The sequence below is a fragment of the Ornithorhynchus anatinus genome, chromosome 6, assembly GCF_004115215.2.
Source record: "Ornithorhynchus anatinus isolate Pmale09 chromosome 6, mOrnAna1.pri.v4, whole genome shotgun sequence".
In the NCBI taxonomy this organism is placed as follows: domain Eukaryota; kingdom Metazoa; phylum Chordata; class Mammalia; order Monotremata; family Ornithorhynchidae; genus Ornithorhynchus; species Ornithorhynchus anatinus.
The window spans coordinates 2,770,504-2,796,536 of NC_041733.1; the positions used below are offsets into that span (position 1 = coordinate 2,770,504).

At 46.1% G+C, this 26,033-nt stretch overlaps 1 protein-coding gene across 2 annotated transcripts in view; it reads left to right on the forward strand.

Moving 5' to 3' along the window:
* Nucleotides 1–26,033, forward strand: part of DACH2 (dachshund family transcription factor 2) — a 448,249-nt gene that overhangs the window by 255,133 nt on the left and 167,083 nt on the right. For both annotated transcript variants that reach the window (XM_029067347.1, XM_029067346.1), the window contains one exon: nt 24,805–24,936. In XM_029067347.1, the coding sequence (XP_028923180.1) occupies nt 24,805–24,936 (132 nt within the window). The remainder of the gene's footprint in view (nt 1–24,804; nt 24,937–26,033) is intronic.

The following is a 26,033-nucleotide window of genomic DNA, read 5'->3' on the forward strand; positions in this document are numbered from 1 at the left end:
TCGATTGTCTGCAAATTCAAGTGATACAAATACTCCAGCCAAGTCGGACGGAGAATGTGCCTGATGTGACACCTGTGACTTGAACACCTGCTGGCGAGTCTCCAGATGATCAATAAGTCATTCCGGTTCAATTTTCCTTTCCATTTTGGTGATCTGTAACCCAACTTCCACGGGTGTTCAGCCTATCGGGCCTCGTCGGTAATTTGGATAGACAAATCACTGAAAGCTTTGCCCCCGATTTGCCCTAGAGGTAGCTGATCGTGGAGTCTCCTCCCGGAGTTAGTAAGTTAGGTCTTTTGGAAGCTACATTTTAACTCTTGCACCCTAAGGGGTCATCTGTGTTACGGTGACTAGTGGCCTCAGTCAGTCACCGTACTAAGTTAAACGTGTATAACAGATACATTCCCTGCCCACAACGAACTTACTGTCTAGAGCCTCCTACGGCTTGAAAATATGCAAAAGGGTGCTAGATGAAATATAGCCTCCCCTAGGATATGACGTAATGTGCATTAACGTCCTCCCAAGAGCCAAAATATTGATCAGACCTTTATGAACATATTAAAGAACAGGATCAAAGCATTGTAAGTACGGTTAGATGATTGGATATGAGGCAATAGTGAAAGGCTACGAATTAGATTTTAGTTGAATAACATGCAAATTCGGGACTTAATTTTCAACTTGCTATTTTAGGCCTCCTTCCCATCCAAAAGGCACCTTGGTCTAATATACTAGAGATCAGCTGATAGCTAGTAGTAATAATGATGGCATTTGTTAAGCCCTTACTATGTGCGAAGCACTGTTCTAAGCGCTGGGGAGGATATAAGGTGATGAGGTTGTCCCACATGGGGCTCACAGTCTTAATCCCCATTTGACGGATGAGGGAACTGAGGCCCAGAGAAGTGAAGTGACTTGCCCAAAGTCACGCAGCTGACAAGCGGCAGAGTCGGGATTTGAACCCGTGACCTCCGACTCCCAAGCCCGTGCTCTTTCCACTGAGCCACGCTACTTCTAGTCTGACTAGGGGTCACGAACTAAGGCTAAATTGAAGTGAGTTCAAATCACTCTAGAGTCAGTAAATGAATCGATCAGTCGATGAGGACTTGCCGTTTGCCGAGTGCACTTGGGAGAGAACAGAATAGAAGGATTGGTAAACGTGTTCCCTGCCCATCAGGAGCTCATGGTCTTCAGGGAGAGAAAGCTATTTAACATAACTTACTGACGGGTGGCTCAGTGGAAAGAGTCCGGGCTTGAGTTCGAATTCCCGCTCTGCCACTTGTCAGCTGTGTGACTGTGGGCAGGTGGCTTAACTTCTCTGTGCCTCAGTGACTTCATCTGTAAAAGGAGGATGAAGACTGTGAACCTCACGAGAGACAACCTGATTACCCTGTATCTCCCCCAGCGCTTAGAACGGTGCTCTGCACCTAGTAAGCGCTTAACAAATACCAACATAATTATTATTATTATTTGTCAATCAGTCGTACTCATTGAGTGTTTTTACTGCATGCATGGCGCTTGGGAGAATACAATGCAATAATATAAGAGAAACATTCCCCATCCACAAGGAGCTGACAGTCTAGTGCTTTGGGATATGCTTTTTAGTCCTGTGGAGCTGAGGATGGGAATGAATAAATGAATATTCAAGGGAAACAGAGGCACGTGCATAGGCAGTATAGGCAGGAGGGCAAATGGGAGCCTAGGAGTCGGAAGGACCCGTGTTCTAATCTCGACCCCACGCTTGTCTGCTGTGTGATCTTGGGCAAGTCACTTCACTTCTCTGTGCTACAGTTACCTCATCTGCAAAATGGCGATCAAGACTGTGAGCTCCATGTGGGACATGGGCCCAACCTGCCCGGCTTGAATCTAGCCCAGCACTTAGTACGGTGCCTGACACATAGTAAACGTGTAACGAATACCATAAAAAACAAAAAAATGAGGGAACAGTCAGTCGAAATGTGTGGGGGTGGAGAGGGAAGTGCTTAAGTCAAGGTAAGCTTTGTGGTGCTCTTTCAAACCTGGACTAGGGGATAGAGCACGGGCTTGGGAATCAGAAGGACCTGGGTGCCCCACATGGAACAAGGACTGTGTCCAACTCAATTAGCCTGTATAATAATAATGTTGGTATTTGTTAAGCGCTTACTATGTGCAGAGCACCGTTCTTAAGCACTGGGGTAGATACAGGGTCATCACGTGAGGCTCACGGTTAATCTCCATTTTCCAGATGAGGTAAGCGAAGCACAGAGAAGTGAAGTGACCTGCCCACAGTCACACAGCTGACAAGTGACAGAGCCGGGATACGAACCCATGACCACCTCGGCGCTTAGTTCAGGGCCTAGTCAGCGCTTAACAAATGCCATAATTATTAATTATTATTACAATATAACAAAGTTGGTGAACACATTCCCTGCCCACAGTGAGTTTACAATCTAGAGGGGTTTACAGACATTACTATAAAGTACGGATACGTACGTAAGTGCTGGGGGCCCGAGGGTGAGGTGAATATAGGATGCTAATCTATTTTGGGCTCTCCCAAATTTCTCGTACTCACCCAAGTGCTTAATAGAGTGCTCTGCACCTGGTAAGCGCTCAATAGGTACCACTGCTCGATTGATGACTGTGTCTGGATTCCTCCTCTCTCAAATTCTGTACGGCAGGGTCTTCTGCCGAGGGTTTAATCACATCTTGAAAATGAAAATGCTCAGAGTTCTGCTAATCTGGGAACATATTAAACACTTAAGTCTACAGTCTGTTCTAAGCAAAGGAATTGTAAATCACTCAGAAGATAGATGAGATGAGGCATGGTAGCCTGTTAGTTAAGCTTCCACAGATGAAGTATAAACTATCCCAATTAAATATCTCTCAAAAGGATAAGCACGTGCCTTTTTCTGTTACGTATTTTCCATCGAAATTTTAAAATGGGGATTATTTAATCGAAAGCACTTCCTCTAGTCCTTGATGTATGAACCCAGTGGATTTTTTTTGATGAATTTTTATAGTGGGGAGAATGACAACATACTTTAAATATGTTTCTTATCCCCTGATGGCTCTGTGTAGTTTGCCAAAGGTTAGAGAAGTCCCTCTGAGAGAGGAGACAGACCTGCTTAACTGACCTAGGATGTTCCAGTGTGACCTAGTGGAAAGAACACGGTCCTGGCAGTCAGAAGGTCTAGGTTCTAATCCCGGCTCCGCCATTTCAATCCATCGATGATATTTATGGAACACTTACTGTGTGCAGAGCACTGTACCTGGCTGCCGCGTGACCTCGGGCAAGTCCCTTAACTTCTCTGTGTCTCACTTACCTCATCTGTAGAACGGGGATTAAGACTATGAGCCCCCAGTGGGGCAGGCACTGTGTGTAGCCTGATTAGTTGTTAGCTACCCTGGCACTTAGTAGAGCGCCTGGCATGTAGTAAGTGCTTAACAAGTACCACTAAAAAAAAGTTCTGCAAAGTTTTCTTTTAACGATTACCAGTGTTAGTGCTAATCAGTGCCTAAAACTTTGTTTCCCTAGGTAGCTAGCTCACCAAGTAAGTGGCTTTCTTTCCAATGTAATCAATCAATAGTATTTATTGAATGTTTAGTGTGTGCAAAACACCGTGTTAAGTGCTTGGGAGAGCACAGTACAACGGAGTTGGTCGACACGTTTCCTGCAACCAGTGCCGGGAAACAGCACGGGCTAGTGGATAAAGCCTGGGAGCCAGAGGACTTGGATTTTAATCCCGGCTCCGCCACTTGCCTGCTGTGTGACTTTGGGTAAATCACTGAACTTCTCTGTGCCTCAGTTTCCTCAGCTGCAAAAGAGGGTTTTAGTCCTGTTCTCCCTCTTACATAAGTGGTGAGTCCCACGTGGGACAGGGACCGTGTCTGACCTGATTAACGTGTGTCTATGCCTGTGCTTAGAACAGTGCTTGACACACAGTAAGTACTTAACCAATAACCCCACCCGGCTTACAGTCTAGAAGACCGTAGTGACAGTGAAGCATTTCCATCCTACTGATGAGTTACCCTGGGTATCTGCACCTTTTTCAAATGGCTACGAATTGCCTCTGCTAACAGCAGAGCAAAGGGGAAACGTCGGATTGGGCAGACCCTCCCCCAAACCCCTTTTTTGGAACATCTGGACTTAATTGCCAACATGTTCAGAAAACTGACTTCTCTCTACATTGCACTCTCGTGACCTCACGCTATGCAGTGATGTTTTATGTCTTCTTTAGAGAGGAAGAAGATTGGTTCCCAATTTGTAAATGAAAAAGGTTTAAAAATGGCTGGATGTGCCAAGGCAGGTGTGACACTTTCGCTCCCCCCAGTTGAGTAGTATGCTCTCAGTGGGCAGGGGTCATGTCATCTTTCCTATGTTTCACTTCCTCAAGTGCCTAGGAGTATACTGTACATACCATAGGTGCTTAGTAGATTCCACTAATGGACTGGTGGGGTCAAAAGTTTGAAGTTTGAGGGGCGACTTGTAGCCTCTTTCAGACACTTGTGATGAAAGACTCCCCTCTCAGGATGGCACCTGGAGAGTTTCCAGCCCTCCACCAGTCTCCGCTACGGGAGGGAGAGTCAAGCAGAGGCATTTCCATGAGCAGTGCCTAGAGAGTGGAAGGCCATCTGCTACAAGTCAAAACTCTCCTGTGCTGGGCAGCAGCGGCATGGGAGAGAATCGAGGGTGGAGACACAAGTTGACTGTGTGGAAGAAAGCAGTGGTAAAGCATTTCTGGATTTTTACCAAGAAAACTCTGTGGATACACTACCAGAATGATTGCGGATGAAGGAGGGATGTTCTAAAAGAGATGGGTCCAGGGAGTTGCTAGAGGTCGGAGATGACTCGACAGCATAAGACAAGATGAAAGAATGCTTAGCCCAAAATGGTAGTCAGTCTCACACTGCTGATCTAAGCCTCCATGATCTTAAACATACTGAATGATAGGCTGGGCATTGTTGGGTCAAAGGTGAAGAGAAGACCAAAAAGGCATTGGTTGGTTGCATCTTTTTCTTTTAATGGTATTCGTGAAGCGCTTGCTATATGCCAGGCACTGTTCCAAAAGCTGGGGTAGTTATATGCTAATCAGGTTGGGCACAGCCCATGGCCTACATGGGGTTCAGAGTCCTGACCCCATTTTCCTGATGAGAGAATTGAGGCACAGAGAAATTAAGTGACTCACCCAAGGTCACACAGCAGACAAGTGACAGAGCTGGGATTAGAACCCAGATCCTTTTAACTCCCAGGCCCGTGCTGGTCCACTAGGCCACCCTGCTTCTCAACTCATTCCCTTGGAGTCCCTCATTGACAAGGGACTCCAATCCTGAAACGTCGGGATAGAGAACCCAGGGGAAAGAAATGGATTCTAGTGCTAATAGCTTATGTCACCCCTCTTTCTCGCTCATCCGAGACCGTCATGTTTCCCCTGGGGAACAGATTGCAGTGAGCAGGGGGGCAGATGGGGGCACAACACACTGTGAAGTACAAGCAGAGATTTTACTGCTTGCAGGATCCGTGGCCATCACAGGGCTGAGATTGCACCCGAGTCTCTCAACCCAGAGGGTAGTTGCCTTGTTTGCGACTGCAGATCTCCCTGCTCCCGTTAGCCAGCTATTTATCAGAATTCCTACAGGGCATGTTCACCGCGTCACTGCCTCAGGTGATTCCTTGGCCTTTGCCGCCGATACCGTCAATGCCGGTAGGCAGAGCTGAGACTCGAACCCAGGTCCCCCAATCCACAGCACTGTACTCTTTTCTCCAGACTCACAGTGGTAGTCAGATCCATGCTCTGACCCTTTGGAAAAATAAATAAATATCCAGACTTGAAGTAGTATATTTGAATCGGAAGAAAATGCAACATTCTGATTGGCAGCCATGACACTGGATTACTGCTTCATGCTTTCCTGTGACAGACAGTTGCTCCTTCCCCCTTCAAAGCCTTAATGAAGTACATCTCCTCCAAGAGGCCTTCCCTGATTAAGCCCTCCTTTCCCCTTCTCCCTCTCCCTTCTGCATCGCCCTGACTTGCTCCCTTTATTCAGCGTCCCTCTCCAAGCCCTACTGCACTTACGCACCGATCTACGATTTATGTATTTATATTAATGTCTGTCTCCCCCTCTAGACTTTAAGCCCATTGTGGGCAGGACCTGTGTCTGTTTGTTGTTAGGATGCACTCTCCCAAACGCTTAGTACAGTGCTCTGCACACAGTGAGCGCCCAATAAATGTGATTCAGTGAATGAATGAATGAGATTTTAAAATCCTCCAGTACAATAAATCCTGTGTTGAAAATTTCCTACAGATAAGCGTGTCAGATGCCAATTCTCAAATCTCTCCAGATTCCTGGTTAAACCTGGCATGTTTTTTCAAGACCCTGTTAGTATTTTAGCCAAATGTAGCAGAAGTTCATTGGTCCTATACACCAACTCATTCATCACTCAAAGCCGATTCTCTTCAGCAAATTAAATTCCCCAGCTGCAATTTGAATTTTCCATTTTTCAAATGGAAAACCGTCTTGTAAATATCTTAAAAGGCTCCTGTCCTAAATTCGTTGTAGCGAGCCCTTTGTTAAGGCAAATACGTTTTGGTTCTCAGAACACTAAAATCCTCCAGTGGTTGTTTAAATAGCTATCATTATAGATATCTTTTCGTCTGGGGTTTGATCATTCATCCTAGTAGTGGTTGCATTTATGGGTGGACGAGCCCCAGTTAAAACTATTAGTTACAAACAGTTAAGGAGTGAGAGCCTATTTTGCTCCATGTCGAAGTATTACAAAGCTATTAAAACCTAAAGACTCCGGCCGATTCATTTTAGTCATGATATCACCTATAACTGAAGTGTTCTGTAAAGGCTAAACAATGCCGAATGGCTTTGGTGGAGATCAAAAGCGAAATCTATTTCTTCTCTTTCATCTCCTGTGTTCCATTCCCTAAGAGTATTACCTTAGTCAAACATCTATTAAAGTTCGCTTTTGATCTCAACCTCCCCCCATTCCCGCGCCTCATTTTTTGGAGGAGAAAAAAAGTCAATCTTTAAAATTTTCTTCCAGAGACAATCACACTATTGTGTTTTAATGTTCCAGCAGCGTCAGAGTAAATCGGATTCCCTGATATATGTGATAGAACGGCGGTTAAATGAGACAATCATTTTTGTGTCAGAGACAAGAATCAAAAGGAAGCATTCTTAACTGGAAAAAATCCCCCCAGGTCAGGGAAAACATGTTAACTGGCCAATCTGCTGCCATTTTAGAGCCTTTGATGAAAATGCCTTGTAATTTGATAACAGGTAGCTGGTTCATTTGTAATACAATTTTCCCTTCACTAGTCAAAGTTCCTCGGTGTTTAATCAAGGGAAAAGGCTCGCTTTCTTCTCAGATCTAGAAAGTTTAAATAGAAAAGCTTGGGAAGAAACTTTTGTGATTTCATCCTTTTGCCAGGAGAAGCGGTTTCAGAATTAGAAGGATGTTCCTGGGAGATTGGGAAATGGGCCCCAAAAAGCTTCACGTTTGGTGACGCGTTTCAGCTGAATTCGGTTGTCGTGGTCTGTTAGACTTATTTCCAGAGTTGATTAAAATCTATTTACTGGGCACTAACCCCAGAAGAGATACTCTTAATGATATCTTTAAACTGGATTAATGGCATGTTTCTTCTTAATTATTGATAAAAAAATAAATGGCTTAAAAAAAACCCCTACAAACCTTAAAACTGGGATAATGACAAGCGAATTAATGGTGTGTTGGTTCTTAATTGTTAACAGAATGGAACAGCTTAGAAAAATTAAAAACTGAAAATTATCAAGGAAATTTCTAGATTTAATTGGAACTAAGATATAGTAGATAACGTCTTTTGACAGTGCATTTTTAGAACAAAGATGATGAAATAGGCATTTAGGTAACTTTGAAACTTGAGTTTCCAGGAACGTTTAAAGATGTCAGCAACACTGGAATAAACAAGGCAGAAGGTACTTCGTTGTAAGAGACTACGTTATGTGTTCATGGCACTTCATTCTCTGCACTGAAGCTTATCTAAGCAAGCTCAATCTCCAGGCCCTAGTACCCTAAATTTTGAAGGGTGTGTAGAAGCGAGGCAAGACACGTTACGTTCTTTTTAACAAATGTACAAGCTTCCACCCTGCCCCGTCGTCTTGGGGCCACCTAGCAATCCATCGGCTGACTCTCAAATACTTGGGATTCTGAAATTCAGTGCCTTCAATCCTGGTCCTTTGGAAAGGAAGATGTCCCTATCCCAGTGAGATGTTACTTCTGGAAATTCCTCTCCCCCCAATTTAGCAGTGAGAATCCATTCTGAGAAAGAAAATGCCCTCAGTAGACTAATTCGGATCCAGTGCTGTGGGCAATTAGCTGAGGCCTTTACTGTTCATTCGTTGGGAGCTGGAGTGTAGTATACCAACTGAATAGCTTTGATCACATATCTCGGGATCATGCGTGCGTGGCGGCCAAACGTGGCCAAGGCAGGCTATCCTGCTCCAAAAAATAGGGAATGAAACCTCTGATTAAAGACTGAGGAGGGAGGGAGAGTTTGACATGATTCCCCAACGGTAACAATGCTGAAAGAGATGAAATTCCCTTCATCTCATTCATCTGTAGAAACAGCATGGCCTAGTGGATGGAGCCCAGGCCTGGGAGTCAGAGGGACCTGGGTTCTTATCCCTGCTCCATCACTTGTCTGCTGTGAGACCTTGGGCAAGGCACATAACTTCTCTGGGCCTCAGGTACCTCATCCGTAAAATGGGGATTAAGATTCTACAGTCCATGTGGAACTGAGACTGTGTCCAACCTGATTTGCTTGAATCTACCCCTGTGCTTAAAACAGTGCCTCGCACATAGTAAGTGCTTAACAAATAGCACAATTATTATTATTTTGGAGGCATTCCCATTGCTGCATTGTTAGCACTTTGTACATTCCAAGTGCTTAGTACAGTGCTCTGCACATAGTAAGCGCTCAATAAATACTATTGAATGTTGAGTGAATATATCCATTCTATCTCTCTCTCTCTCTCTCTCTCTCTCTCTCTCTCTCTCTCTCTCTCTCTCTCACACACACACACACACACACACACACACACACACACAATTTAACCTAATCTATTAGTAGTGATGACACATCTTTACCAAAATACAGCTACTGTTGGGTTGATAAGTACAGTCAGTCAGCCATATTTATTGCGTGCTTACTGTGTGCGGAAAACTGTACTGAGCACTTGGGAGAGTACAATAGAGCACTATAACAGACTCATTCTCTGCCCACAACAAGTTTGCAGTCTAGAGGAGGAGCTTACAATCTTGACAATAGAGGAACCATGAGAACTAGGAAGGCCAGATTGGGTAAAGGTTAGAGGATTCCCCTAGAACCCTCAGGAAGGGACAGTGGTAACAATATTCCCCAAATAATGATAATCATATTAGCTGTGATATTGAAGTGTTTACTATGTGCAAACAACTGAACTAACCACTGGGATTAGACAGAATATAAGCAGATCAGACAGTTCCTGCCCTCCATGGGGCCAACAGTCTAAAAAGGAGGGAGTAGGACTTCATTCCCACTTTAGAGATGAAGAGACTGAGGCACAGAGAAGTGACGTGACTTGTCCAAGGTCTCACAGCAACGAGTAACAGAGCTGGAAGTAGAACCCAGATCTTCTGGCCCCCAGGCCCATTCTGTTTCCCCTAAACTACCTTGCCTTAACTCTTAGGGAAGGGTCAAAGATAATCACATCCCTCTAGAACTCTGGGAAAGGGGAGGGGAAGCAGTTTTCCTTCAGGATACTAAGGGAGTGACAAAGGAAGCAGGATACTTTCAAATGCCAGGGGGAGGAGAAAGGCGGCAGAATGCCTCAGGATCATTACCAACTGTGTGGTATTCTCCCAAGGAGTTAGTACAGTGCATGGTACAAAGAAGCGGCATGGCATAATGGAGAGAGCATGGTACTGAAAGTCAGAAGGTCATGGGTTCTAATCCTGACTTGACCACATGTCTGCTGTGTGACCTTGGTTAAGTCATTTCACATCCTCTGTGCATCAGTTACCTCATCTTTAAACTGGGAATTGAGGGTGTGAGCGCCACATGGGACAGGGACTGTGTCCAACCCAATTTGCTTTTATCCACCCCAGTGATTAGTACAGTGTTTGGCGCATAGTGAGCACTTATCAGATACTGTTATTATTTTTATTATTATGTGATCTGCACACAGAAGATGCTCAATAAATACTTTGATCGTCCTACTCGGCCCCTATCAGAAATTTCACCGATGCTGTTGCCTGAATCCTAGCTGTTGGTGGTGATCATGATGATGGTCATAATGATAGTGATATTTAAGTGCATACTATGTGCCAAGCACTATCCTTAGCTCTGGGGTCAATACAAGATAATCAGGTCCCACATGAGACTCACAGTCTAAGTAGGAGGGAGAATAGGGATTGAATCCCCTTGTAGCAGAGGAAGGAACTGAGGCACAGAAAAGTTAAGTGACCTGTCCAAGGTCGCTCAACAGACAAGTGGAGGAGCTAGAATTAGAACCCGGGTCCTCTGGTTTTCAGGCCTGAGCTGTTTCCACTAGGCAACGCTGCTCCTCGATGATGAGAGGGCAGGCAGTTAGCCTTGGTTCTCTAGGAACTTACCTATTTCAGAGACTTACTAGTCCATGAGCTACCACATAAAACCTTTACAGCCTTTAGCTATTGGGAATGCAGGTCGTTGGGAACGTGTCCGAAATCTTGAGTTACAGCAGAGCAGCTGGGGGGAAGAAAAGCCACGGGAACTTTTTTCATGGGGGCTTTAAAAAGTGATGTGGTCAAGCACTTTCAGTCTATTAAAGACCGAGTGAAAGAGTCAGATTTTCCAGGAGACACTTCTTGGCTCTCTCAATCTCTGTATGTCGGGGAACATCCCCTGGGGCTCCCCCCTGTACCCCGAGTGATTTGGAATCTCACCCTATTCTCTGTCTTGGCCATCCCTGGGGCTCTGAATATCCCTCTGCTCTATCATAAACACTATCATTACCATCATTATTGTTAGTGTTACGTTTGTTAAGTCTTACTGAGTTTCAAGCACTGCTCCAAGTGCCAGAGCAGATACTCGTTTCTCAGGTTAGACACTCTTTACCCAGCTTGGGGCTCACGGTTTAAATAAGAGGGAAAACAGGTATTTAATCCTCATTTAATAATAATAATAATAATAATGTTGGTATTTGTTAAGCGCTTACTATGTGCCGAGCACTGTTCTAAGCACTGGGGTAGACATAGGGGAATCAGGTTGTCCCACGTGGGGCTCACAGTTTTCATCCCCATTTTACAGATGAGGGAACTGAGGCACAGAGAAGTTAAGTGACTTGCCCACAGTCACACAGCCGACAAGTGGCAGAGCTGGGATTCGAACTCATGAGCCCTGACTCCAAAACCCGTGCTCTTTCCACTGAGCCACGCTGCTTCTTTGTATGCATTTACCATACAAAGCTCTTGGATGTGTACCCTTTTTTCCACCCTCCCTCAGCTCCACAATATTTATGCGAATATCCATAATTTATTTCTATTACCGTCTGTCTCCCCCTCTAGACGCTAAACTTGCTGTGGGCAGGAAATGTGTCCATCAATTCTGCTGGATTGTACTCTCCCAAGTGCTTAGTACAGTGCTCTTCCCACAGTAAGCGCTCAATAAATGCGACTGCTTGACTGTTCTGCATCCTGTGGACACATGATACTATTACTACTGTTTATGATTTTGTCCACTTGACACCTTGACTCCATCCTAGTAACCCATGTCACACTGACATGAAAAAGTATTAGCTTCCAAAACAGCCATTTTTCCATTCAGGTTTCAGCGTCTTTACATTGAAGTTGGGTTTCCTCTGGATTTTATTTACAAAAGGAAAAAAAGACACTCCACCCCACCCCATTATCCCCACCTTTCTTTAGGGGATAGATTGTTTAAATCTACTTTTTATTTTTTCCAAGGAGTGGCCAACATCCACCCCATCAAACAGAAACTCCATGGATGACTGAAGTTACACTGTCAGGACCACTATCAAAAACCCCCCAAACAAACCAGCCATCAAAAAGGAGACAGGGGTTTTCTCCTGGGATTGAATTCCCTGTTTGTGTTCATGCCAGTAAACCCCAATAAATTGTTGTGATTTTAACTGCCACTGTGCTCCCCCCACCTAACTTTTTTTTGTGGTGTTAGCGGAACAAAGGAATGTCAGAGACCCAGAAACCAAGGCCCCCATAGATAATAATGGTAGTATTTGCTAAGCACCTCCTATGTGCCAAGCACTGTTCTAAGACTGGGGTAGATACATGGTGATCAGGTTGTCCCACGTGGGGCTCACAGTTTTAATCCCCATTTTGCAGATGAGGTGACTGAGGCACAGAGAAGTTAAGCGGCTTGCTCAAGGTCACCCAGCAGACAAGTGGCAGAGCCGGGATTAGAACCCACGTCCTCTGACTCCCATGGCTGTGCTCCTTGCACTAAGTCATGCTGCTTTCCCTCAAGAGGGGAAATCTCAAGAGGGTCTCTCCAGTGGAGAATAATTTTACCTGAGGCAAGTTGCACCTCAGAAATTGCTTCCATCAGCTGTGGGTGGGGTGTTTTCCCTCCTCCCTCCCCCTGCTCTCTCCCATTCCTGCCAATGAGCAGTGTCTGTTGAGGAAACACCACATTATCCTTTGGCTTCCACTTACTTTTGCCTGGCAAGGTGGCACTGAATTTAGTTAACGTGATAAAGCTTGAAAATATCCCTGCCCTTCGCTTCCTTCCTGAGTCTCCAGCTCTATTTCAGAGGCCTCTTTTGCACAGATGGAATTCATTTGATTGTCTACATAATTAATTAATCAATCAGTGGTATTTATTGAATGTTTACTATGTGCAGAGAACTGTACTAAATACTTGGGAGAGTACAGTATCACAGAATTAGCAGGTACGCTCCCTGCCCATAATGAGTTTATAGTCTAGAGGGAAACAAGCAGGAGCCTCTGTGAATCTCTTCTTTTCTCACCATGGTTATATTCTCTCCCATGATTTTCTAATATGGATTAATTTCTTGGTGACCTATCTGATGAGCTAAGCTAAAGGCAATTTAGAATAAACATAATTAGAGAAGCAGCGTAGCCTAGAGGATAGAGCGTGGTCCTGGGGGTCAAAAGGACCTGGGTTCTAATCCTTGCTCCACCGCTTGTCTGCTGTGTGATCTTGAGCAAGTCATTTCACTTCTCTGTGCCTCAGTTATCTCATTTGTAAAATGGGTATTAACACTGGGAAGCCCATGTGGGACAGTGACTAATAATAATATTAATAATGTTGGTATTTGTTAAGCGCTTACTATGTGCAGTCTAAGCGCTGGGGTAGATACAGGGTAATCAGGTTGTCCCACGTGAGGCTCACAATCTTAATCACCATTTTACAGATGAGGTAACTGAGGCCCAGAGAAGTGAAGTGACTTGCCCACAGTCCCACAGCTGGCAAGTGGCAGAGCTGGGATTGGAACCCGTGACCTCTGACTCCCAAGCCCGGGCTCTTTCCACTTAGCCACGCTGCTTCTCTAAGGACTGCGTCTGCCCTGATTTGTTTGTACCCATCCCAGTGCTTAGTATACGCAGTAAGTATACACTGTCACACAGTAAGTGCTTAAATGTCACAGTGATTATTATAAAAAAAAAATGAAAAACCTCACAGAGACACAAGGCATTTATTCCCAGGCATCCCTAGCCCCGCTTTTCCTATGTCCTTATGTCTTTATGTTTTTTTAAACTCTCTAGTCACAAGATGGGCCCAGGTCACTGGCCACCAAAGAGACTCGTAAAGCCCCCTGGTATCCACTTGAAAGCGAGGAAGGGGAAAATAAACAACTGTAAGACGAGAACAAATATTGTCCATCTCCAAGCTGTTAGAAGGCGAGTGACCAGAGAGGGATTTGTGATGTTTACACGGCCAATCCAGGAGACCCCGGTGTGTCGCCTCTCGAGAGCGGCTGTTCTGTGATTTGCACGGCTAATTGTAGTGCCTTACCTGATCTAGCTGCTTTCTTTTATTCCCATTTTAGTGGCATGTTGAAATAATAATTATTATAATATTTATCTAATGCTAACTAATCCTACTCTGCCACTTAATGATGATGATGGTATTTGTTAAGTGGAATAATAGTAATGATGATAATGATGGTATTTGGTATTTGTCAAGTGCTAATTATGTGATAGGCACTGTATTAAACTAAACTGAGTTTGCCTGTCCCACGTGAGGCTCCCAGTCTCATTCCCCATTTTACAGATGAAGTAACCGAGGCTCAGAGAAGTGACGTGACTTGTCCACGGTCACACAGCAGACAAGTGGCAGAGTTAGGATTGGAACCCACGACCTTCGGACTCCCAGGCCTGTGCTCTATCCACTACATCATGCTGCTTGTGCAGTTTGTATAAGTGCTGTGTACCTCAGTTTCCTCATCTGTAAAGTGGGGATTAAATACTTACGCTCCTTCCCCCTTATACTGTGAACCCCACGTGGGGACATGGTCCGTGTTCAACCTGATTATCTTTCTTCTAACCTGGTGCTTAGTACAGTTCTGGACACACAGTAGATGCTTAACAGAGGCAATTATCGTTATCATTATTATTAGTCAAGCACTGTGCTAAACACTGAGGCAGATGGAAAACAAGTGGGTCTGACAAAATGCGTGGACCATCTGGGACGCCCACTCTAAGAAGGAGGGAGAGGGGCTATCTTATTTCCATTTTATAGATGAAGAAATAGAAGCCTGGTGATGTGACTTGCCCAAGGTCACAGGGCAACGAACTGGAACAGCTGGGATTAGAAATTGGGTCTTCTGACTCCCAGGCCCATGATATTTCCACTTGCTTACAATAATGATAATAATTTCGGGATTTATTAAATGCTATTTTCCAGGCAGTGTTCTCAGCACTGGTGTAGATTCACCCTAATCAGGTTGGACACAGTCCCTGTCCCATATGGGACTCCCAGTCTTAATCCCCATTTTACAGATGAGGTAACCGAGGCCCAGAGAAGCGAAATGACTTGCTGAAGGTCACACAGCAGGTATGTAATAATAATAATGTTGGTATTAAGCGCTTACTATGTGCCGAGCACTGTTCTAAGCGCTGGGGTAGATACAGGGTAAGCAGGTTGGCCCACGTGAGGCTCACGGTGAATCCCCATTTTACAGATGAGGTAACTGAGGCCCAGAGAAGTGAAGTGACTTGCCCACAGTCACACAGCTGACAAGTGGCAGGGCCGGGAATCGAACCCATGACCTCTGACTCCGAAGCCCAGGCTCTTTCCACCGAGCCACGCTGTGGTGAAATCGGGTTTAGAACCCAGGTCCTTCTGACTCCCCTGTTCTCTCCATGGTACAGCGAGTGTGTGTTTGTGTGTGTGTGTGTGTATGTCTGTGAATAGGCACAGTTCCTCATTCGTTCTCCTGGGCAGAGTTGTGTCTATCAGCTCTACCGTGTAGTACTCTCCCAAGGACTTAATACAGTGCTCTGCATGCCGTAAGTGCTCAGTAAATACCGCTGGTCGCTTGGCGGCCTGGATGTTAACTGGAACCCCATCTCGCTAGGAAAGGAAATGATAGAGCTGTTCAAAAATGGAAGACCTAGGGAATTCCGGGACCATTTCTCCTAGATTCAGTGTGGCCCATCACATAATAATTTTGGTATTTGTTAAGCGCTTACTATGTGCCAAGCACTGTTCTAAGCACTGGGTAGATACGAGGTAATCAGGTTGTCCCACGTGGGCTCACAGTCTTCATCCCCATTTTCCAGATGAGGTACGTGAGGCACAGAGAAGTTAAGTGACTTGCCCAAAGTCACCCAGCTGATAAGTGTTGGAGCTGGGATTAGAACCCGTGACCTCTGACTCCCTAGCCCGTGCTCTTTTCACTGAGCCATGATCACCCCACCACATGCTTCCCCTTGTTCCCACTTTAGCATCTCACCCTTGACCCAAAGTAGCATCGATCAAGCACTCGGTGGTATTTATTGAGCGCTTCATGTGTGCAGAGCACTGGGCTAAGCGCTCGGGAGAGTACAACACAACAGAGTTGGTGGACGCGTTCCCGGTCCGCAAAGAGCTTCCAGTCTAGCGGGTCCCAGGAGCGAGCAAGCTGCTTCCCGCGGCTCGCCCGTTGGAAAGGGACGACTCGGCAGAGCTGAATGGCTTTTTCTTGGAATATTATTAATTACAATGCCTTGACTGCTAATTTAATTAAATGTTTTGTTTTAATATGAAACCATATTGCAGTGCACTGACTCACCATTTCATTTAATTAACAGTAAACCTCAAGATTTGATTACTCATAGCTCCCCTTTAGTTAATTTACTCGTTCACAGTCTTGACAGACGGGCTTTCAAACTAATACGAAGGGATGGGCACAGTATAAGCAATTAGGAAACTAGAAAATCACCTGACTTGGTGATTTTAAGCTTCATCCTACTTGTGGACAGGGAATGGGTCTGTAGTGTACTCTCCCAAGCGCCTAGTACACGGTATTGCGCACAGTAATCGCTCGATGAATATGAATGATTGATTTATCCACGTGGCTCAGTGGAAAGAGCACGGGCTTTGGAGTCAGAGGTCATGGGTTCGAATCCCGGCTCTGCCACTTGTCAGCTGATTGTGGACAAGTCACTTCACTTCTCTGTGCCTCAGTTCCCTCATCTGGAAAATGGGGATTAAGACTGTGAGCCCCACGTGGGACGACCTGATTCCCCCGTGTCTACCCCAGCGCTTAGAACAGTGCTCGGCACACAGTAAGCGCTTAACAAATACCAACATTATTATTAGAGGTATCATCTAGTGGGAAGATGTGTGTATAATTCTATTTATTTACATTAATCCTATTGATGCCTGCCTACTTGTTTTGTTTTGTTATCTGTCTCCCTCTTTTTAGACGGTGAGCCTGTTGTTGGGTAGGGATTGTCTTTATCTGTTGCCGAATTGGACTTTCCAAGCGCTTAGTCCAGTGCTCTGCACACAGTGAACGCCCAATAAATACGGTTGAATGAATGAATGAAAGGGGACCTGGGTTCTAATACCATCTCTATAAACATTCCACTTATTCCACTTGTAGAGAACTAACACGGCATAATGGATAGAGCCCTAGCCTGGGAGTTAGAAGGTCATGGGTTCTAATCCCTGCTCTACCACTTGGCTGCTGTGTGACCTTGGCAAAGTCACTTTGCTTCTCTGCGCTTCAGTGACCTCATCTGGAAAATGGGGACTGAGACTGTGAGCCCCACGTGGGACAGGGAATGTGTCCAACCCGATTTGCTCGCATCCACCCACTGACTGCCGTATAGTAAGCGCTTAACAAGTGCCATTATTATTATTCATTCATTGACTTGTCATTTATGTGCAGATCTATATGTATCTGTAATTTATTTATTTATATTAATGTCTTTCTTAATAATAATAATAATATTGGTATTTGTTAAGTGCTTACTATGTGCACTGTTCTAAGTGCTGGGGTAGGTACAGGGTCATCAGGTTGTCCCACGTGAGGCTCACAGTTAATCCCCATTTTACAGATGAGGTCACTGAGACAGAGAAGCAAAGTGACATGCCCACAGTCACCCAGCTGACAAGTGGCAGACCCGGGAGTCGAACTCATGACCTCTGACTCCGAAGCCCAGGCTCCTTCCACTGAGCCACTCTGCTTCTTCTTCCCACTACCCCCAGCACCCCTCTAGACTGTAAGCTCATTGTGGACAGGGAATGTATGTTTATTATTGTATTGTCCTCTCCCAAATGCTTAGTACGGTGCTCTGCACACAGGAAGTGTTCAGTAAATGCAATAAATGAATGAATTTATTTGGGGCTTTTAGCTTTCCCCTGTTATTCTCCTTGTAGGTGTGCAGTTTGTGTTGTTCTGTTTCCCCATTTGATTGTAAGCTCCTGAGGGCAGAGGTTATGTCTGATGCTTTGATTGTATGCTCCCAATGGCCGAGTACAGTGCCCAGTAAGTACTCAATAAATGCTGAAAAAGATGATCCATCACCCAGGAGAATTTCTTGAGCACCTACTGGGTGTAATTCAATGGGAATAAAAGACTTCCCCCCAGCCCTGAAGGAGCTGACGATCCAAATGATAAAGTGCCAAGGCTTTATGAGAGTATTCATCAAAGGAACAGTGGAGAGGAGAGAAGTCTGGTTAAATAATGTTGGAGAAACAGAATGGTCTAGTGGACTGAGCACAGGAGTAGGAGTCAGGACACTTGGCTCCGCTGTTAGCCACCTGATGTTGGGCAAGTCGTTTAACTTGTCTGTGCCTCAGTTTCTTTATCTGGAAAGTGGAGATTCAGTGTCTATTTTCTCACCCCGGGGACAAGAATTGTGATCTGATTATTCTGTTTCTACCCCAGTGCTTGGCACATAGTAAGCACCTAATGAATATCATCATTATTATTATTATGGACTTGGGAGTCAGAGGTCGCGAGTTCTAATCCCAGCTTCGCCACTTGTCTGCTGCGTGACCTTGGGTAAGCCACTTAACTTCTCTGTGCCTCAGTTACCTCATCTGTAAAAATGGGGATGAAGACTGTGAGCCCCATATGGGACAACCTGATTACCTTGTGTCTACCCCAGCGCTTAGTACAGTGCTTGGCATGTAGTAAGCACTTAACAAATCCCATCATTATTATCATCATTATTATTATTATTGTTTCAGTGCTTGGCACACAGTAAGCACTCAATAAATACGATTGTCTGATTGACTAAAAGGTGGAAAGGAGAAGCAGCTTCTTAGCCGACTACCACTCTCCTCACCTTCAAAACCCTCCTGAAATCACATCTCTCCCAAGAGACGTTCCCGGACTAAGTTCGATTTACTCTGTCTGCCCTCTGCGTCAATCAATCGATTTATTATAGATTGCTAAATTATTGTATTTGTTGAGCACTTACAATGTGCTGATCACTGTACTAAGCACCTGGGAGGGAAGACTATAACAGACACATTCCCATCCACTTGGTAGTGTAACCCTGGGCACTCCGTTACTCTTTCCAGCCCCACAGCACTTACGGAAATATTCTTAACCCTACTGATTCCCCTTGGCCTAATCTATTTTGTTGCCTGTCTCTCCCTGTAGAATGTAAGCTCCGGGTAGGCTGGGATCTCACCTGCCAATTGTCGTATTGTTCTTTCCCAAGTGTTCGGTCCAGTGCTCTGCACACACTAAACAATAAATACCTTGGGTTGATTGACTTCTCTGCACACATTTAAGTGCTCAATAAGTAACGTTGATCGATAGATTGGGCGTTGGATCCCTGAGGGCAGAAGGAAGCAGGGGTGTGTATGTATGTAGGTGTGTGGTGAGGAGTGGTTTCTTAAGGAGGGCAGTTACTGATTTCTCCCTTCGCTGGATCGGAAGCCTCACTCCAGACTGGGTAGGACATCTGGGCACAGGAAGGCAGTGTGTCCCAGTGGAGAGTGTGTGGGACTGGGAATCTCTTAGTTTCCTCATCTGTAAAATGGGACTGGAGCTGTTTAAGATTGTGAGTCCAGTTCAGAACAGGATTCATTCATGACTGTGTGCAGAACACTCTATTAAGTGCTTGGGAAAGTATCATGCAACAATAAACAGTGGTATTCCCTTCCCACAACCATCTTACAGTGTAGAGATAATGATATTTGTTAAGTGCTTACTATGTGCCAGACGCTGTATAAAGCCCTGAGGTGATACAGGCAAATAGAGTTGCACACAGACATGTTCCATTTAGGGGCTCACAGTCTCAATCCCCATTTTGCAGATGAGGTGACTGAGGGCCAGTGAAGTGACTTGCTCAAGGTCACACAGCAGTCAAGTGACGGAGCTGGGATTAGAACCCATGACCCTTTTGACTCCCAGGCCCGTGCTCTATCCACTAGACCATGCTGCTTCTCAATCTGGGGCTGAACAAGTTTATCTTGTGTCTTTAGTGCTTAGCACTGTGCTTCGTCCACAGCAAGTGCCTAATGAATCTCATCGTTAATAGCAAGTGCTTAATAAATGCCATTATTTTTATTACTATCCTTATTATTACTAATTTTCTTGTTGCTGTCAGGCTGTCAAATGGATAACACTTGTTTCACTCTTCTGGTGATGTCTTAACTATTTGAATGGAGAATGATCAATCCGTCAGTGATATTTATTGAGAATTTACTGAGCGGAGAACCCTTTATTAAGCATTGGGAGAGAGTGCAATATAATAGAGTTGATAAGCATGTTCCCTTCCCACCATTCAATAGTATTTATTGAGTGCTTACTGTGTGCAGAGCACTGTACTAAGCACTTACCTAGGAGCTCACAAGAGGACAAAAATATATTTAGTCACTCTGTCATGTATATTTTTCCACCAGATTTAGTACATGGCTTTGTTCACGGTAATAAATAGTATTCCTACTATTTCCAAGCTACTCCATCTTACAGAAAACAGTTCTGTGGAGAAGCTTCGAATTTCCTCTGAAGGCCGCGTTTCCCCTCACCTTTAAAGACTGTGAGCCCGTCACTGGGCAGGGATTGTCTCTATCTGTTGGTGAATTGTACATTCCAAGCGCTTAGTACAGTTCTTTGCATATAGTAATTGTTCAATAAATACTGTTGTATGAATGAAAGACTGGAAGCTCGTTGTGGGCAGGGAACGCGCCTGCTAATTCTGTTTAATTTTACTCTCCCGAGTGCTTCGTGTAGTGCTCTGCACAGAGTGGTCAATGAATACCATCGATTGATCGATGGATAGTTTGAATGGAGCACAAAACCTAGGAAATGCAGGCCATCAGGGAGAAAACACCACTCATCTTTGTTTCATCTTTCCTAGAGATATTAGATTTCCCTGGACAGAGAAAGGGCTCACCCTCAACCATGAAAAATGTAGTCTCTTCAACGACTCCTCCAGTCAATGTCTTCTTACGAGTCGCAAGTTGGAAGGGCATCTGTGGAATTTGGGAACTTTCCCAGACCCGTTTTATTTTTCCTTTTTTTTTTTTCCAAACATGAAGCACTCAGCGCTGGCAGTGCTAAGCAGAAGCCCCTCCACCAGAAGTCACTGCCTCCCGGGGTACCCTCGGAAGCTGGGAGACAAGGCAGGGATTTTTCCGGGAGCACCTTTGAGGGACTCTCTGGAAAAATGTAGGGAAAAAAAGTACCATTTGTCAGCATTTGTCTCTCAGTCCATCACCTGCATTTCAGCATCTTTCACTGGACTCTAGAGTCTTGGTGATTTTTGCCGCACTTCTTTTCTTTCTATTGGCCTTAGACTCCATGCGCTGCTCTAACTCACATTCTGTTTCATGATGTGGAAAGGCCTCATCGAAGGAACATTCTCCCCACGGTACGTGTCTGGTGATAGTCATATTTGTTAAGGGCTTACTCTGTGCCAAGCAATGAACTAAGCGCCGGGGGAGATATAAGATAATCGGACTGGTCACGGTCCTTGTCCCACATGGGGCTCACTATTCTGGTAGAACATAATTCACATATCAGTGTAAGCCTATCAATAGTATTTACTGAAGGTTTATTCTGTTCAGAGCACTGTAGTAACTGCTTGGGATAATAGATTAGACATGAGCCTAACCCTCTTTGAGCGTAAAATCTAGCGGGAGGGTTGAACGCTGAACTCAGCTACTTGGACTGTGAATCCCATGTATGACAGAGGCTCTGATTATCATTATCTACCCCAGTACTTATTATATTGCTTGATACGGAGGAAACATTATTATTATTAAATTCCAGATAGGGAAAAGTAAAAGAGTACAGAGATAGGTGCTTCGGCAGGGGAAGGGAGAGTAGGCGGAAATGCTGAGGTGGCAGATGTGGGGGGAAATAGAATGAGGAAACCGGGCATTAATCAGGGAACACCTCCTGGAGGAGATGTGAATGGCTTCTTCCACCCCCTTGGCTCTGCATTTGTCCTCCTGGGTGTGGCCACAAAGGTGAACTCACTGAATCTTCACTCCGCTGCCCGGCTCGTCTTCCTGCAGAAATGCTCTGGGCCTGTCACTCCCCTTCTTAAAAACCTCCAGTGGTTGCCCATCGACCTCCGCACCAAACAAAAACTTCTCACTCTAGGCTTCGAGGCTGTCCGTCACCTCGCCCCCTCCTACCTCTCCTCCCTTCTCTCTTTCCACCGCCCACCCGGCACGCTCCGCTCCTCTGCCGCCCACCTCCTCACCGGCCCCGTACTCGCCCATCCCACCATCGACCCCCGGGCCACATCCTCCCGCGGTCCCGGAACGCCCTCCCTCCTCACCTCCGCCAAACTCATTCTCTTCCCCTCTTCAAAACCCTACTTAGAGCTCACCTCCTCCGAGAGGCCTTCCCAGACTGAGCTCCCCTTTTCCCTCTGCTCCCTCTACCCTCCCCTTACCCCCCTTCACCTCTCCTCAGCTAAGCCCTCTTTTCCCCCCTTCCCCTCTGCTCCTCTCCCTCTCCCTTCCCCTCCTCTCAGCACTGTACTCGTCTGCTCAACTTTATATATTTTCATTACCCTATTTATTTTGTTAATGAGATGTACATCACCTTGATTCTATTTATTTGCTATTGTTTTTGTCTGTCTCCCCCGATTAGACTGTAAGCCCATCAGAGGGCAGGGATTGTCTCTATCTGTTACCGATTTGTCCATTCCAAGCCCTTAGTACAGTGCTCTGCACATAGTAAGCGCTCAATAAATACTATTGAATGAATGAATGAATCCCGAATCAGGTTGTTTTTCAAATGACTACCGTGTGTTTTGTTTATTCCCTGTTGGCTTTGGGCTTCTTGACACCAGTAGCTAGTTAGGCAGCTCCATCCTGCCTGGATGTAAGGAAATGTAATGAGTGGTGTGGTTTTTTTCAGATGGTATTTGTTAAACATTAGTATGTGCCAAGCGCTGTATGAAGCCCTGGGGTAGATATAAGATAATCAGGTGGGGAACAGTCCATATCCCACAAGGGGCCCACGGTCTTCATCCCCATTTTACAGACAAGGTAACTGAGGTACAGAAAAGTTAAGTGACTTGCCCCAGGTCACACATCAGACAAGTTGGGGAGCCGCGATTAGAACCCTGGTCCTCTGACTCTCAGAATTGGGCACTTTCCATTAGGTCAAGCCCCTTCTCAGTGATCATGGCCTTTTTTTAAGAGTTGATTATGTGCCAAGCACTGTACTAAGCACTGGAATATTGGCTCGCTTTATGCTGTCGAGTCATCTGCGACTCATAGCGACTCCGTGGACGGATCTCTCCCAGAGCGCTGCACTCTCCATCTGCGATGGTTCCTGTCGTGTAGACTCAGGTTAATCAGGTGGGACACAGTCCCTGACCAGACTGGGGCTCACAGTCGAAGTAGGAGGGAAAACAGATATTGGATCTCCATTTTAACAACAACATTGGTATTTGTTAAGCGCTAACTATGTGCGGAGCACTGTTCTAAGCGCTGGGGTAGATACAGGGCAATCAGATTGTCCCACGTGAGGCTCACAGTCTTAATCCCCATTTTACAGATGAGGTAACTGAAGCACCGAGAAGTTAAGTGACTTTCCCAAAGTCACACAGCTGACAGGTGGCGGAGCCGGGATTAGAACCCATGACCTCTGACTCCTAAACCCGTGCTCCTTCCACTGAGCCATGCTGTTTCTCACCATTTTAGAGATGCGGAAACCGAGACACAGAGAAGGTAAATGACTGGCCCAATGTCACCCAGCAGACAAGTGACGGAGCTGGGATTAGAACCCAGGTCCTCTGACTCCCAGGCCCTGGCTCTTTCCATTGGGCCACGCTACTAGGTTAGGAAATTGGACACAGACCCTGTCTACACGAGCTCGAGTTGTATAGAGAGAGAGCAGGGGACTGGAAATCAGGAAGCCCAGGTTCTCTTCTCTTCTGTCACTGGCCTGTTGGGTGACCTCGGGCAAGTCACGCCATCTCTCTGGGTCTCAGTTTCCTCCTCGGTGAAATGGGGATGGGGTAGACAGTGGGACAGGCACGGTTTTTGTTCGCATCTACCTCAGGGCTTAGCGTATGGTAAGTGTTTCATAGACCTCTTAACGGGCAACCGCCCAGCCCTTTGGGAGAGCCGGGCCAAACCGTGCCCGGCCTCGGGGAGCGGCTGTGGTCCATCTGAGGGCCGAGGTTGTGGCTTGAGGCGAAGCGGTGAGCCAGGGGTGAGGGCCTCCCATCCCAGAGAAATCCAATCCGCCCGCTTGGATTTAGCCACTTGACTGACTTCCTGGGCGTGGAGCCAGAGCTTGGATTCTGCTCCCTTTCTTCTCGGAGGCTTGTGTTGACTTTGGAACTGAAGTGGCCGATGTCTCTCCAGCGACTGTTGCCCTTTCACACAGCCCTTTGGAAGCTGAACAGGAAACCATCCCAGGGGCTGAGGCCGCGCTACTTTAAATTAGAGGGAAAAGTCTTTTAATGATCATGATGATAGTATTTGGTAAGCGCTTACTATGTGCCAAGCACTGTTTTAAGGGCCGGGGTAGATGCAAGGTAATCGGGTTGTCCCACGTGGGGCTCACGGTCTTAATCCCCGATTTACAGATGAGGTCACTGAGTCACAGAGAAGTTAAACAGCTTGCCCAAGATCACACAGCCAAGTGGAGGAGCGGAGATTAGAATCCAGGTCCTCTGACTCGCAAGCCTGGGCTCTTTCCACTAAGCCACTCTGCTTTTCTACAAACCCCTTCCCCTGTCCTGTCCGGGGTCTGGTCTCTGGTTTTGACCCACTCCTCTTCTCCCCGCTGCCCTAACTCGCACAGGATGAGGACGGCAGTCGGTGAGGGGAGGCCCGGCCTCCTCAGGCCTAGCCCTCGGTCTCACCTCCACCTCTCCCGTGTCTGTTCGGCTCGCAGGTCTGACGGCGGCAGCCATGGCGGAGGCCATGAAATTACAGAAGATGAAACTCATGGCCATGAACAGTCTCCACGGCGGCGGGAGCCAGAACGGGACCGAATCCGAAAACGAAGAGCTCAATTCCAATGCAGGTAACGGAGCGGAACTGGCCCCGGGACCCGAACTCACCCCGGCCTCCATCGCAGCCGGCGGCCGTCCCCACGTCTGTCATCGCGCCGGTTCGGCCGGGGAGCCTTTCCTGTGGCTGCTCGAGGGCCTGGCCCTGGCCTCCGTGGCACAGGAAAGCCCCGCACGTCTTGTAGCATGGAGTAGTGAAACAGCATGGTGTAGAGGATAGAGCACGGGCCTGGGAGGCAGAAAGTTGTGGGTTCTAATTCTGGTTCTGCCACTTGTCTGCTGTGTGACCTTGGGCAAGTCACCTGTAAAATGGGGGTGGAGACCGTGAGCCGCACATGGGACAGGCGGTGTGTCCACCCCAATTTGCTTGTATCTACCTCGGTGTTTAGTACAGGACCTGGCTCAGAGTAAGAGCTTAACAAATACCACAATTATTATTATCATTATTATTATTATCAATGTTGTTATTATTCACCATCCCCAGGGCCAGGAAGGCTAGAGGAGGGAGTCGGGCCTGCTGCCTGGGCTAATGTTTTTGATGTTTTGCAGACTGAAAGGGTGAGGGACACCCAGTAGGTAGAATGGCTCAGCAGAGCCCTCTGGTAATAATTAATTATTATTATTATTATGGTATTTGTTAAGCACTTACTATGTTCCAGGACTGTACTAAATACCGGGGTGGATACAAGCAAATCGGGTTGGACCTGTCCCACGTGGGACTCAAGTCTCAATTCCCGTTTTACAGATGAGGTAACCGAGGCACAGAGAAGCTAAGTGACTTGCCGAAGGTCACACAGCAGACAGCTGGCTGAGATGGGGAGCTCCGGGGAGATTCCTCCATCCTCACCACGTGGGCTACTTCCTAATTCAGTCTTCTCGGGGCGGGGGTCTCTTTGGTGATGCAAAAGAGAGCTGAGTTCAAGATTAGGGTACTGTCACCGGTATGCCCTGGTCTTTTTTCATTCAGTCGTATTTATTGAGCATTTACGAGGAGCAGAGCACTGTACTAAGCACTTGGAAAAGTGCAATACAGGAATAAACAGTGATATTGCCTGTCTGGAACGCACTCCCTCCTCAGATATGACAGACAATGACTCTTCCTCTCCTTTGA